Source organism: Sceloporus occidentalis, unplaced genomic scaffold (genome assembly GCF_023333645.1).
Source record: "Sceloporus occidentalis isolate IW3139 unplaced genomic scaffold, rSceOcc1.0.p SCAF_3, whole genome shotgun sequence".
In the NCBI taxonomy this organism is placed as follows: Eukaryota; Metazoa; Chordata; class Lepidosauria; order Squamata; family Phrynosomatidae; genus Sceloporus; species Sceloporus occidentalis.
Window position 1 is genome coordinate 61,144,094 of NW_028316983.1, and position 15,909 is coordinate 61,160,002.

The following is a 15,909-nucleotide window of genomic DNA, read 5'->3' on the forward strand; positions in this document are numbered from 1 at the left end:
ATGCTTTTGCTATCTGAAAGAATGTGATTCTATGTGATGCCCTGTCTCTACTTATTCAAAGAATGGACTTCGTGGATGGATGCAGAAAGGTTTTTATTGAAGATAAGGCCCAGCACAGTAGTATGCTCTTTGCTGGATTTGAGGCTACAGCATAGATTTCACTCTTAATAATTCCCCACAAGCACTTCACCTCCGAAAGGCCTGCATTCTTCCCCATACAATACCAGATTGCTAAATGACCTTATATCCCATGAATATCTCCCTGCAGCTGCTTACCCCTTCCAGCACACCCGGCTTATTACGAAATGGCTTCACAGCAGCTAAACAATCTTTTGCATGGCTAAGAGGCCTTAGTCTGTTGCCTCTCTGACGTTATATTAAAATGTGATTACAGTCAGCCAAATCTTTTAACATTTGGATACAAACGGGCTTATGAAATTTCTAGATCAGGAAAAAAATGAATAGAATACTTTTGGTGGTAGGAAAGAGAGCAGTGTTTCTTTTGTGAAAAAAGAAAAGAAAAGAAAACCCTGTTGTTGATCTAATGGAATGCCATGTGGTCAGTTGGGCTGTACATATATCTTCCCTGATGTTACTCCTAGACTAAAGAAAGAGAAACTAGTCTGCATCTCAGGATATTTGCATCTGAGGAACTACCTGGGAATATGCTGGCATTCTGTACTTTTGCTACTTCCAGAATTTATTAAAAACACATTACAAATAATCTAGTTAATTGTAACTAGGTGTTTTGTTTTTTTTGGCAATGAGGGTGTTACAAAATTCTGTTTCAAAAACATTTAAAATCTAGTAATTTAAGCCAGTGGTTTTCAAACTGTGGGGTGGGACCCCCAGGAGTACACACAAGAGAAGGTATGTGTAAAATTTACATATGTGTAAAATTTACACATGATAAGAATTGAATTTAATTAAGTAAAACTGTTCTAGATTGAATGATGTTATCAAATGTTAAAATAAAAATATGCACATTAGACAAACAAAATATCTTTATTCATTTACTATGCTGATTGGGGGGGGGGGCATCCACATGTAGATGTAAAGGGTAAAGGGTAACTTTTTGCAAGGCTAAAAAATTTGAGAACCGCTGATTTAAGCAACATTTCTAGTCACTTTCAAAAGTTTATTTTAAGGACATTTTACAGCATTTTAAAGACATTTTGACATGACATTGCATTTTCTTGTCAATTCAAAGTAAAAAAGAAAAAATAATAATTTATGAGTTCCTTTATTAACACTTTAATAAAGAATGAGAATTGATTGGTGTTTAAACACTGTAGTAGGAACATTTTTTAAAATAATAACATTGCTTGAAGCAACCCACAACTAATTAACTAAATGCTTTAAACACAGAAATTAAGGGCTCATTATGATTAAAGAAAATCAGTTGATTAATTAGCTGTCATTTAATTTATTAACAAATGAAATCATTGACTGAGTATGCATACTATCATAGAAAATGAGATAAAATACACAAAAGCGAATTTTGTAATAGCTTTGTATTGTTTGTGAATAAACTGTTCTACATCCATTAAACATGTGAATGAACTCTACTGTAGAGGCCTATGGCCTAAATCCAAATGTTTGTTGCAGACCTGTTGAGTCAATAGAAACTTGATACAGTGATGCCTCTGTAAATTCCATTGACTGAATGGATTTTCTTTGGTTGGAACTAATAGTTGTATTTTGACAAATGGCATAATAATAATAATAATAATAATAATAATAATAATAATAGGGATTATATATAAATAGAGAGTACTATATTTAGTTTCAAGACCCAGCATAGTGTACTGGTTTGAGCACTGGACTATGACTCTGGAAACCAGAGTTCAAATCCCCACTTAGCCATGGAATCCCACTGGGTGACTCTGAGCAAGTCCAACTGTCTCAGTTTCAGAGGAAGGCAAAAGCAAATCCCTTCTGAACAAATCTTGCCAATAAAACCCTATTGTACGGTCACCTTAGGGTTGCCATACGTTGAAAACAACAACAACAACAACAACAACAACACATTTAGTTTAATAATTTAGTTTATCAATGAGATCATTATATCAACTTTCTGCTCTTTTCACTGTATGAAATGCTTTACAGATCTTATTTCATTCACTCTATGGATGACTTCTCAACAGTCCAGAATTTGTCATGCACAACAGTTTGAATCCTTGCTGCCCATGCTCAAAGCTCAACTCACTGGAACACCAGAGATGGAAAACAAGAAAGATCTGGAATGAATAAAGAATGACCTTGAGGGAAATTAAATATGACATGCAAATAGAACCTTACTTCTTTTCCTGTACCCAAAAACATGAAAGGCATACTTAATATGTTTGACACGTTACCTGGTAACAATCCAGTTCCCTAAAGGAGTTCCCTCCCCATTTGTCCTTAAAAGCCTTTGTCTTATTTCTTTGAAATGCTACAACAAACTCTTTGAATTGTTTATTCACCTAGTGACCGATAGCTTTCATTGCTCACTTTGATGGATTTTTTAAAAAATCTGTACCTTTATTCTTTGTGGTATTGGTACTGATAAGAATAATTTTCCAATCTGATACCACATAACAACATAAAATCAATCTAATTTCTCTTAGGGCCTTAATAGTGTTGTTTCCTGCGCCATATGACCCCTTAATGGGGAGAAAAGGACAGTAGTGGGGAATACAGAGACAGATTTCCTGCTATTTTACCAAGGTTTAACATTCATTTTGAAAAAGAAACATGTATAGATACTAATGGGCAGAGCATTTTTCAGTCTTTCTGAACATCTGCTCAGTTTTTGAGTCTTCCTCTTTTCCAACAATAGTAAATGGAATGCAGCTTTGACTAGGTGTGCAAGTTGTCTCTCCATAATTTGTTGTCTAGGACGTGTTAATTGAGTTGGTTCAGTTCACTGTTAAAAAGAGATGGACAAAATAATATTTTCTAAAATAATATTAGTAAGGAGCCCTGGTGGTGCAGTGCTTAAATGTTGGTACTGCAGCCTCTTTCAACCACTTGGTTGTGAGTTTGATCCTGCAGGGCTCTAGGATCGACTCAGCCTTGCTTCCTTCTGTAGGTTGCTAAAATAAGTACTCAGCTTGTTGGGGGCAATTAGCTTACACATTGTAAACAGCTTAGGGAGTGCTTAGGTGCATTGATAAACGGTATAGAAATGTACTTGCTATTGCTATTGCTATTCTCCCATTATTAATGAGAGGGCCTAAATCTTTGCCTGTAGAATCAATCTATCCTTCCAGGTTGAACACATCACGCTGAGATGTTCATTATTTTGCTACTAGTAGAGAGAGTGCTATCGTGAAAACTTTGATTTAACACAGCCCCTCCCATTGGATCCCTCTGTTTTTGGAAAACACACACTGTGTTGGTTACAGGTGATAAATAGTGACCATATCTTTCTAATTCTTGATAACCCCAATTTTCTTCTTCTCCTATCAGCACATGTATTCTTCCTTATCGGATCTTAATCTCTTTATAAACATGATTATTGCCTTTAATTAAAGGTCAATGAAATAAGAATGTTTTAACACACTTAAGGTGTTTATACAGTGGATGAAGGCACTCTAGGCAATGTGAACCAATTCATTTTAGGGGTGCAAATATCGAAGGTATAAAAGGAAGGGCTAAAGAACTAAAACATTAGGGCAGTTTCTGCTGGGGTCTAGAAAACTCTTTAGGTGTTGTATGTGGAAGAAATCAAGCGTCATGAAGTGGTTGATGCTGATATTGGCTTGCTTCCAGCTGTCAGAGGGAATAGTGAAGTAAGTGTTCTTATTGAGTATTAATTATTAGTAATACAATCGGTGCTATAATATAAAGTCTGCTTCTGTATGTCTATAGATCTATGTGTTTGATCACAAAGTCACCAACTAGGTATGTTATCCAATGGGATGAAAACAAAGACTGTAGTAAGGTTTTGGACCCAGTTTTGTGGGTTTGCTCTTAACATTCACATTTATGCACTGATTTTGACAAAACTTGCCATTTATGCTTAGGCTAACATTCCTAACATTTTATGCCAGTTTGAAACTTCTCAGCAAACTCCAGCTTTTGGGGAGGCAGGCAGGGGGCACATCTAGACTGAGTGAGAAGTCCCAGATTTTGTTCCTGTTCTTTCCAATTTTATACAGAATTAAAATAATCCAACCTGGGGAGCTGGTATAAAAAGTCTCTGATTGCACCCAGAGCTGACAGAAAATATTTTGGGATAAATGAAACGTATGGATCTCCAAAATAAAATCTGAAAGATCAGGAATGAAATCTAGGACTTGCCGGTCTTTTTAATTTTCCTGGATGTGCCCTTTGCATGGAACTTGATGGGAAATAAATGTTTGCATATTATTGGTGTTACCAATCAAAATCTATTTTATATAATAATAATAATAATAATAATAATAATAATAATTTATATGCTGCCTCTCCACCAGGACTGAGGCGGCTCACAAAGCAAAAACAAAAATAAAATGCATACAATACAAATTAATCCCCCCCAAAATTTCCCTCCCTCCCTTAAACCTTTAAAATACCCACATAAAAAATAGACAACAATTAAAACATTACAATAAACAATTTAAAATCACCCTTAAAATAATCATAGGCAGGAAGAGATAGGAAGACATCCAGTATATTCGTCTGTTTCAGGGGGCGACCAAGCAACTATTCAGGAAAGGCCTGCTGAAAGAGGTCCGTCTTGACAGCTTTTTTAAACGTGTCAAGGCTGGTAATGTGACGGATCTCTTCCAACAGACTGTTCCATAGTCTGGGAGCAGTTGAGGAAAAGGCCTGCTGGGTGACCCCAGTCAACCTGGTCTTTTTCGGCTGCAGTAGGTTTTTCTCAGAGGACCTTAATGTGCAGGGTGGCTTATATGAAAGAAGACGATCCCGCAAATAGGTTGGGCCCTGGTCATGAAGGGCTTTAAAGGTTATAACCAACACCTTGTACTGTGCTCGGAAACTAATGGTAGTCAGTAAAGGGATTTCAAAACCAGTGTTATATGGTCACTTTTAGTTTTACTGGTGACCAATCTGGCTGCTCTATTTTGTACTAATTGCAGTTTCTGGACAAGGCACAAGGGTAGCCCTATGTAGAGTGCATTGCAGAAGTTGAGTTGTGAGGTTACCAGTTCATGTACTACAGTTTGTAGGTTGCTAGGTTCCAGGAAAGGATGCAGCTGGCATATCAGCCGAAGCTGATTTAAGTATAAGCAAACTTATCAACATAAATCTGGTCAGTGCTGGCTCCATGCAGCATTTAGTTACTAAAGATCACATAGTATTATAATGTGATTTTTGAAAATTCATGATGTAGGCCCACAGTAAATTACAGTCGTGCATAACAATAGATTCACACAACCATTTCCAGTGACATATTTTTGGTCTGTTGACACATGGTACTAAAATCTACAATACATAAATGTTGAGCAATATACAGCACATATTCAGTAAACCTGAAAAGTCTCAGGACAAGAAATCCAACATGGAAGCAGAATGTTGTCAAGGAAGACAACAGTAGTGATGGTGTTACCAAACACTCTTCCACATAAGGCAACACACATCTGCACATCCAGGGATTGCTCAGGAATGCTGTGTGAAGCTGAAATAGAGACGTACATTTTTAATAATAATAAAAATAGGATGGCAACATAGAAAAAAAATGAATGTAAGAAATTGGGGGTGTAGCATTTTTGACACCACTTTTACTGCCTGATTTTCTCCTACATAATCCTGGGTCTTGAAGTTTGGTGAGGCACCAGAGCTCTCTGACAGACCAGGCTGAATACATTACCAAACTACAATTCAGGATTTTGTAGGATAGAGTCATGGCAATTAAAATGGTATCAAACCGCTCTAATTCTGCACTTTGGCTATATCCTGGGGATGTCATTGGTTTGTGATAAGTAAGTGAGGGAGCAGATGAGGTCAATTTGGAGGGTGGGGGAAGACTAAATTGGAAACGACAATAGTTCCCCCTTGACAAAATATGAAGAAGAATTCCAGTCTCAATGTAGCAATAAGAACAAACATAATCAAGATTGTTTTGTGCCCATTTGGGTGGTAGTAATGAATAGTATCTGAGGAATGTTTAAATAGAAAGTGTATCCTATTTTTTAACCTACAATCTGCTTTTTAATTCCCTGTAGAGTCCCTCTGACAAAGGGCAAGTCTATTCGGGAGGTGATGAAAGAGAAAGGTGTGCTGGAAGATTATCTGAAACATCATAATCTTGATCCAGCCAGGAGATACCACTTCAATGAGTACAATGTTGCTTATGAACCAATGGCATACATGGATGTGAGTCTCCCCTTCCTTTCCTAGTTTTCTCTGTGACATTCTGTCTAACAAAAATCTGTTTTTTTCACCACAGTATACAACAATTAGGTCAAGCAAGCACTACAGTTATTGTGAGCCGAGACAGATGGGTGGAGAAACACTGCCCCTGCTTGCTGTGCAGCATTACCGCAGCAACCAAACGGCACAATTCTGCTGCGGAGCAAAAAAGGAGTCACCTAGAGTGGCTTCTTTTTTGCGCTGTCTTCTTTTTTGCACGTTGCAGCCCTATGACAGCGCTTCCTGTAGACGATGTGTGGGCACTCAGATGCCCACACATCATACACACGACCCCACGTGTGGGCAGCACAATTATGGCACCGCCTGCACGTAGTAGGGTTCAGGAGTGTGTGGGTGGTGCGTGCTCCTGGGCCCTATTATCGCCACCAGGATGTTGCTTCCTGGAGGTGTGTACCGGGCCATAGTTTCTTTTAGCAACTCAAGTGTGAAGTTCCACCTGAAAAGTACAGCATTTTTACAAGTCATCATTTCAGACCCTTACAGAAGTTCAAAACTGTTGATGCTCACATTGCCAACATCTCCTATTTCAACCTAAATAACTTCCTCAGGACCAAAACAAGGCAGTGGCAACTGCACTGACAGCAATGAGGATTCTGGGACCCACTCACACTACAGAATTATAGTGCTGTTATTCCACTTTAACTGTCATTTTGGGACTGGCAGTTTGGGAACAAGTATTTAAAGTTCTCAGTCAGAGTGGTCCAGTGCCTCACAAAAGTATAAAACCCAAGAATTCATAGTATGGAACCATGGCAGTTACAGTGGAATAATAGTGCTATAATTCTGTACTGTAAATGGGTTGCTGGTGGATCAATCACATAGCAATCATTCCCATCCTCATTGGGATAGGAATGGGGAATTACCAGTTCCATTAATTCCACTGAGGAAATTGCATGGTTTCTCTAAGACCATTGGTCCTATCCAAGACTTCATGTCCCTCGAGGGACATGGAACCTGTTGGACCCTGGAATGCCTCTTGCCATGACAACATATCTGCTTCTTGTGCCCCAGGGTAAATAATTTGACCCTTGAATAGGTTAAAGGCAAGATGACAATAGGCACTTTGCAGGATGGATGGAAAACATAGGGCCTTGTCTGTGTCACTTGCAAGAGGCAGACAATAGTCTGCTCACCTTGGTCCTCTCCGCAGGCTATACAGGGGAATCTGTCTTTTGTTTTTGTTTTTTTAAACATTCCATTCCAGTGCTTGCAATGTTTTTAAGATCTTTGCCTTTCATGATTTTTTTTTCAATGACCCCGGAAACAAACCAAGGCTAAAACTCTTTCATGTAGAGCCACAGTGCTAAATTCATGCAAGCATCATTCTGGAAGTCACACTGGGTGTATTTTTCCTCCTCCCTAGGCATCATACTATGGACAAATCAGCATTGGAACCCCACCTCAGAACTTCCTGGTATTGTTTGACACTGGGTCTTCCAATCTTTGGGTTCCTTCTGTCTATTGCAACACCCAGGCTTGCAGTAAGTAACCACATCTCAGCCTTTTATAAAGCTTGATCTAACTGCATCTGTAGTGGAGACTGATGTGGTGAGATGAAGTAGAAATGTAATTCCAAAAAAGTCTTGCTGCAATAACACTGTATTTATCCAAGTGGCTTTTATTTGCTATGTGTATGGAATCAAATTTTGGCCTAGCCGTAGACTGAGGCATATAATCAAATTCACCAAGATAAAATGCCACACATCAAGCCAATCATTAAAAAGTCAATGAGAGGAGTTTTCCCCCCTCTCAGAGTGCATGTATGTATGAGGCATAATGATCATAGAAATCAGTGCTGGTAAGACAGGGCAGGTAGTTATATTTGCATCCAATGTAAAAGCTCTGTTCAGGCACGGGAAATTCATACCTGACTCCATCTAAAAACAGTTATTCTTGGATGGTTCCATAGGGACCTTGGAGACCCTTGAGATAAAGATGGGTCACTCCTGATTAGAAGAGCAGTTTTAGCTGGGAGAACATTGCTGACAATAGCACACAAAATCTATATTCTGAAGTACAGTATTTCTTTTTTTGACACTACATATAATTAATCTGAAAGTTTGAGATAAACAGTGCAAGAATCTTAGGACACACCTCTGTGCTCTTAATATGAAGTATGACTTTTGTCATAGGCTAACAGCCAAGAGGAAAGCATGTTTAGGGTATACCAAATTTTTACTCATTTTTTGTCCAATGAGAAAAAATTATCCTAGTCACAGTTCATTATTTATGTTATGGAAGCATTGTATGCATTTGGTGTGCCTTTCAAAAAGTTCCAGGTAATATTGGCAAAGGACTGGGAATGTGTGGCAAATTTTCATTCCATTTTATGAGATGCTTGTGGCTTATGCTTTTAAATTGTTGTTTGTTTTGAGCCTTTGGGAAAAGCATGATAAAAAGTTAAATATAATTTTATTATATTTTCCACTAGCTAGCCATGCCAGATTCAATCCCAGCCAGTCTTCAACCTACTCTACCAATGGGCAGACCTTCTTCCTGCAATATGGCAGTGGCAACCTTGCAGGATTTTTTGGCTATGACACTTTGAGAGTAAGTGTTCCTATGGTTCATTTTCCTAATGCTGAAAAGTAATCATCACATTATCTTTCTATTACTGGACATATCCTTTGGCTGTAGAGTGCAAAGGCTCTTATTGCCTAAAGCTGGACACAGCATTAAATGTCCAGCATGCAGTTAAAGACCATTTTTTACATTCTAAAATAAGCACACATGACCACAGTCTGGATTGAACCTGTACACATGGCTGGGGTAGATTTGAATTCTTCCTAAATCAGGGCTGCACATGCTTATAACAAGTGATCTTTAGCTGCATGTTATCTGTTTTAAGATAGCATGAAATTTAATCCTGAGTTCCAGTGTTGTAAACTGCAACCCTAAAAATGTGGGGACAAAGCTGTACAGAGAAAGCCTGTCTATCTAGTATAGACCTAGCGCAAATGTTCACAAATATATGAAAGCTATTGGTTTTTCTCAAATTTATATTCATTTTTGAATATGAAGTTCCAAACTCACTATTTGCATGGAAATTGTGGGACCAATTAGCTGTCATTTATTGATAGTTTTGCCATGCACTAAATATGAATTCTCATTATTCATCAGCTGTCAAACATTATTAAATTACAATCATTATATGTCATCTAGCAAGTGCTCTCAGATATTATTTTTGCATGCTAGCCATCATATCCTGTCAGATACAAAATATTAGGAGAAGAATTTGGGAAAACTAATTTGTTTCAGCTCTTCATGCTGTTCCTGTCTCCAACAATAGCCAACTAGATATTTCTGGAAACGCACAAGTAAAGCATAATCATGATGGATACTATCGTTGAAAAGAGAGCCTGAAAAAGTTATTTTATTGGATTATAATTTGCAGAACACTCCCACCAGGATGGGTACTGGTTGAAAGTTTGCCCTCTGGGTCTGGAAACATTTTTATCTTTTCAGCCTTCCTTCCTGACATTTTTTCTCCATTTCCTTAGCTGCAGAACATTGTCGTCACTAACCAAGAGTTTGGTCTGAGTAAAAATGAGCCTGGTGCCAACTTCATTTATGCTGAGTTTGATGGCATTCTGGGTATGGCCTACCCATCTCTAGCAGTTGGGGGTGCTACTACTGCTTTAGAGAAGATGTTACAGGAAAACTTGCTATCACAGCCAGTTTTCAGCTTCTATCTGAGTCGGTAAGGAAGATAAGTTGCCATTCATAAGGTGTTATGCCCTGTTCTGTATAGTAACTATATGAAACTGCTGGGTGAACTCATTAGGAGTTCTGGGGTTCAGTGGCATCACTAAACTGATGATAGGCAGTTCTACATTTCCTTGTCATTGCAGTTGTCTGGGGTTCTGTAAGTAATGGACCAGTGCCTGGATGGGCTGGATGAGGGCCAATAAAGTGAAGATGAATTTTGATGAGATGAATGATCTATTGATTGGTGGTTCCTGGTCCAGAAATAGGGTAAATGATCTGTTCTGAATGAGGCTGCACTCCTCATGAGGGGCCAGATGCACAGTTTGGGAGTTCTTCTGGATTCATCTCTGTCACTAGGGACTATGTGGCTTGGACCACTGGGGTCAACTTTGTAGTTTATCATATGGAAGGCGAATTGGTAAAATCCCATGCAGAAACAGGATTTTAAAATCTGGGAGTTGTTTGTCAGATGCATTGGTGTGAAAGAGAAATAATGCAAAAATAATTCGAATGGAAAGCTCCTTTATACTTTTGGAATGTAACAAAAGTAAAAAGGAGCGGATTTTGATGGCTTTGCATTTCAGTTATTTTTGCATTATTTCTCTTTTACGCAAACATCATTTGAAAAACATCCTGCAAATGCAGTTTTTGTTAACTTTCTGTTTCAGTTAACCCCGAACATCGTCTGAAAAACAACTTGTAAATGCGGTTTGTTTTCAATTTAAATTTAGTTTCTGCATGGGATATGTCCGGTGTCATAAACTAAGGGTCACCAAAAGTCAGAAACCACTTGAAGGCTCACAACAACAGTTATGTAAAGAGTTGCACTGACTGCCAATATTTGTCTGAGTTGAATTCAGAGTGCAGATAACAATATGTAGGACTCTAAAAGGCTTGGAACCTCAGCATTTCAAGGAGTGCTCCTCCCTACAAACTCCTGCTTTGTGCCCCACCAATGAGAGCAATACATTGTGAAGGGCAATGGAGGAGCGCGTTCATTGCTGTGGCACTTTGGTTTTTTAATGCCTTTCACTTTGATGGCTCATTGGGTATTATCAAATTCACATGTGCACATGGTTTTAAACTGTTTTAGCCTGCTTTAAATTGTCATATAGGGCTGAAACAGATGGCCCAAATGTGCTGTGCTGGCGCCGATTTTAGGGTTAGGGACTGTGCGGCAACCACACAGTCCCTAACCCTAGCACAGCGCGGCGGTGCTATAATGGCCGCATCCCATCCATACAGGTGCCGCCACTGTAGCATAAGTGACGCACAGCGTATGCAAAATGCCATGCACTGCTTACATAATGAGTGCACCATTGGCGCACTTGTTATGTCTGCCTTGCGGTACTAAAAGATCCCGTTTCTTCCTGGTTCTTTTTCCTCCGGAGGTTAGCTGTGTGGTTTGGTGGCTGTGGCTTCCCTCTGGAGGAAATTAGGCCGGTGGCAGACTGCCCTTTTTGGGCAGTCTGTCCTGCACCATAGTTTAATATGTTTTCAGACTGTTTACACTATTTTTTCTTTTAAAAACAAATTGATTGAAATTATTAACAGTGTTAATTCACTGGTATTTAGTGCCTTGAGGAAGAAGCACTGAAGCAACCATCACAAGTTTTTTTGTTACAAGTTAGTATTTGTATCAAACAGAGCAAAGCAAAGCAAACAGAGCCTTAACACCAGAACATTAATTGTTAAATGTCACATTGAAGTTTGACAAAGATAGAAACAAATGTTGTATTTTCTCCTCACCTTTGTGAATGTATGAGATTCAGCAACCAGGTAATAAACTTCAAATAATTTCAAGAATTAGCTAAACTCTAGAAGTGACTACCTATTTTTTTCACAGATATCCTTAAGTTTCTTGAAATGAACACGATGGCATTTATTCTTCCCCAAAACTCCTTCAGATCATGTGTTTTGTTTCTGGGATTCCAGAACCATTGGTAAACTATGAATGTCTAATCTATACTTTGTATTTGCAGCCAACCAAACTCTCAATATGGTGGTGAGGTCGTATTTGGAGGTGTGGACACTCGTCTTTACTCTGGACAGATCTATTGGGCTCCAGTCACCCAGGAACTTTATTGGCAGATTGGAATTCAGGAGTGAGTTGAATTTATATAAATATGTTCAAGAACAGTGGGGAGAATTTTCTTGGATGTCTGTAGAGAGCTTGACTTCTGAGTTCATAAGAAGACCTTCTTCAGTTTCAGTCTGAATCTTCAAGGCATGCTTAGAAAGGAAGACATTATGTACAGACAAATTGATTCTTATCAAAATATCTGTGTTCTTAGTTTCTCTGAGAGTATATCAAAGTAAGCAATGATAATATAGCCCTAGAATCTGAAGGCCAGGATTATGTTGGTCTCTTCTGTTGATGTTAATGTGTCTTTGTTCTCAAAAAATGTGCACATGGTAGTGGCTAACCAGTGGTACAAGGCATGCCTCTGCATCTGTATCTAGCAAAAAGTCTTCTCTGTGATAACAGTTTTTCTGCATTTCATCTCAACCTTTTATTATTACAGAAAGTAAAATGTTCAGCTAGAAAGACAGCTGCTCCCCTAGGAAAATGTACACAGGAGTGTACACCGATCAAAGAATGACTATTAGTCAACAAGCAAGTAAAACATGATATAGAGCTGACAAACTAGCAAGAATACCAGTGAAATTAGTCATAGCCTGCATCCACACTGCAAGAAATAATCCAGTTTGACACCACAGCAATTCCATGGCTCAATGCTATGAAATTCTGGAATTGTAGTTTGGTGGGGCAGCAAAGCACGTCTCACTATACTATAATTCCAAGAATTCCATACCATTGAGGCATGGCAGTTAAAGTGGTGTCAAACTGCATTAATTCTGTAGTGCAGACTAAACCCTTTGTTTCAGGAGGAGCAAAAACCAATGTGGATGCAGCCTTAGTCTGTGTGAAGTTTGAATCAGTTATTTCTAATGACTTAGTCCATACATTGTGGGGCATACCAAGCCCTGTGACATCTCCCAGTCCTTCTGCATCCAAATTATTTATTTTTCTTCCAGGGTTCAATCAAGACTAAACATGGGAGGGTGTGCTATATTTTCAATATGTTCCTTTTTCATAGGTTTTCTATTGGAGGACAAGCTACTGGATGGTGCAGTCAAGGCTGCCAGGCTATTGTGGACACTGGGACTTCCCTCCTCACTGTTCCCCAGCAGTACATGAACAATTTCTTGAATGCTGTGGGTGCTCAACAGAATCAGTATGGACAGGTAGGTGGGATTTATTATTATTGTTGTTGTTGTTGTTGTTATTATTATTATTATTAAACTTTATTTCTAGAGCGCTGTAATTATATACAGAGTCGGTAAAATTAAGGAGTAAATATAAAAGCCTGCCCAAGGCGTACACTCTAAGATAATAAGATAATAACAATTAAATAGAGGAATAGATAAAATTACCATGTAGAAAAGAAAAGACAAATTAAAAACATCAAATATAAAAGCAGTTCACATCACATCATTGATATTTTTTAAAAAGTTAGAAGGGTAAAACAATGAATGGACTAGGTTTGGACAGAAATAAATTATGCAGTGTGTGTGGTTGACTTGAAAGACAACAAGAATATGGATACCTGCTTCATTAGTATATCATTGTGAGTTCTGTATAGTCTCTTCCTATGAGAGACTGAACAGTCACTGCATTCTTCTTTCACAGTATGCAGTTAATTGCAACAATGTTCAGAATCTTCCTACCATCTCCTTCACCATCAATGGAGTTTCATTCCCTCTGCCTCCCTCTGCTTACATCCTCAACGTATGTATTATCGATTCGTATGTCAGTAACTCATTTTCTTCTTTTAGTGTTCAATATTAAAGCGCCATTAAAATCCAAACAAACAGCAGTAAAAGACAGAATCAAACACTTGCTTGTTACTCAAAGGCTTGTATAAATCTTTATGTTTTTGACACATGCCTGAAAGATACAAGTTTAGGGGGTTAGAGCCCTAAGTGAAGGGATTTACATAACTGGGGTGCCATTGCTAACAGCAGCATACATGTTTCTTTCTCTGAAATCTCCCTTTGTCATCACTGGGCTTGCTTCTTTCTTCCTCCCATTTACTGATTTCCTTGTTATTCATTATTTCACAGAACAATGGCTACTGCACAGTTGGGATTGAGCCCACGTATCTGCCCTCCCAAAATGGACAGCCTCTTTGGATCCTTGGAGACGTCTTCCTCAGAGAGTACTATTCTGTCTATGACATGGGCAACAACAGGGTTGGCTTTGCTACTGCTGCCTAGGCCTGGCTGTTTGTTTTTCTGAACTGGAAAGGATTCTTTAAAATATGTTTGATCTCTTCTGTTACAACATCTTCCCTTTAAAGTCCTTACAGAGAAGGAAAGGGTTGTTTAAATTCCACCCACACCTCTATTAATAGGTTCTTTCTTATCTTTTAAACTTGTATTGGACAATTCCTTTTGACTTCTCTGTACTCTGGGAGCCATGATTTTCTTCTTTACTTGAATCACTGGCTGGTACTCTGATCATATTTGTGGCAGACTGGAAAATAAATGGTTAAAACTGATACGTAAATGTTCAAGTCTTCTCATTGGTTGTTTTGCTATCCAAAAAGAGCATTAAAGAGGAATGATCTGAACTGGAATTTCTACGGTCAGATTTAATTTTTAAGCTAAACAATAGCAGTTGCGCGCCCTTCAACTCAGTTCAACGTTATAGTATTATATGTGTGAGGGAGGCAATGGCAAATATTGCTCAGTTTGACCACCCCCCTTTTTATGGTATAAGCCATCCCCTATGGTATAAGGAATCCCTCGTCTGCATATATCAGGAGTGGGTAACTGTGTCCTTCTAAATCTTTTTTTTGCCTGTAACCCCCATCAGCCCTAACCAGTGAGAGATTGTGGGAGCTGCAGTTCAAACCATCTAGACTAGAGGATAGCAAGTTGCATGAATCATTTCCTCTGTCTTCTTGTGTTGCCATTGACATTGTAGCAATGTGTGCATGATGTAGGTTAATGCATGTGCCTAATAGATCCATACATTTGGAATTAACTAGAAGGTCATCTGGTCCTCTCTACCAAAGGAAGAGTCATCTATCCATGCCTCCCCCACAGTATATCCTTGGTGCAAGTGAGTTGCAAAAGGTCCTTCCACAGCTATATGAGTGCAGACAACTTGGACAACTTTAAATATCAGAAGGAAAGTCATGAAGAAAATGAAGCCAGCTTGGCTTTTGCTCCTCCCAAGACTAGGGTCTAATTTGCAGTGAAGAATTAATGCAGTTTAACACCACTTTAACTGTCATGGCTCAATGCTATGTAATTCTGTGATTTGTAGTTTTTGTGAGATATTTAGCCTTCTCTGTCAGTGAGTTCTGGTGCCACAGCACAGTACAGATCACAGAATTCCATAAGATGGAGCCATGACAGTTAAAGTGGTGTTAAACTGCATTATTTCTGAAGTGCAGATTAGAGCTAGGACATGAACCAAGACATTCAAACTGCAAGAAAATAGGTTAAACATTATGAAGAATTCTAATAATGGAATGGACTGCTGCTTGGGTGGGGGTTTTCAAAGAGGTGGATTTTCCTTTGGAGGTTTTTGAACAGCTGTTGGATACCCATCTCTTGGGAATGTTATAGCTCTGAATTCTAGTACAGCAGGAGGTTGGACTAGCTGGCCCTTGAGATCCCTTTCAACTGTATGATTTATGTTATCTGCGTGATCAGTGTCTTAAAAATATATGGGAGAGGGGAAAGCCTACAGACATAAAAATCAAGCTCTAATGGTCAATGTGATAGGTCCAAATTGCACCACAATTGCCTATTGGACTGCGG

At 38.7% G+C, this 15,909-nt stretch overlaps 1 protein-coding gene across 3 annotated transcripts; it reads left to right on the forward strand.

Annotated features, from left to right (window-relative positions):
• The first annotated feature begins 3,720 nt into the window (after positions 1–3,720).
• On the forward strand, positions 3,721–14,352 carry LOC149316032 (gastricsin-like). 3 transcript variants are annotated; one of them, XM_089518596.1, is made up of 9 exons: positions 3,721–3,776; positions 6,156–6,306; positions 7,727–7,848; positions 8,799–8,913; positions 9,864–10,063; positions 12,054–12,176; positions 13,173–13,320; positions 13,766–13,885; positions 14,200–14,352. In XM_089518596.1, the coding sequence occupies exons 1-9, from the start codon at positions 3,721–3,723 to the stop codon at positions 14,350–14,352; spliced, it is 1,188 nt and encodes a 395-aa protein (XP_089374722.1). The 3 variants fall into 3 exon arrangements, with proteins under 3 accessions (XP_089374722.1, XP_089374723.1, XP_089374724.1); XM_089518597.1 differs by having other exon boundaries at positions 13,766–13,864; XM_089518598.1 differs by having other exon boundaries at positions 7,727–7,844; positions 8,795–8,913; positions 13,766–13,864.
• Positions 14,353–15,909: the final 1,557 nt, after the last annotated feature.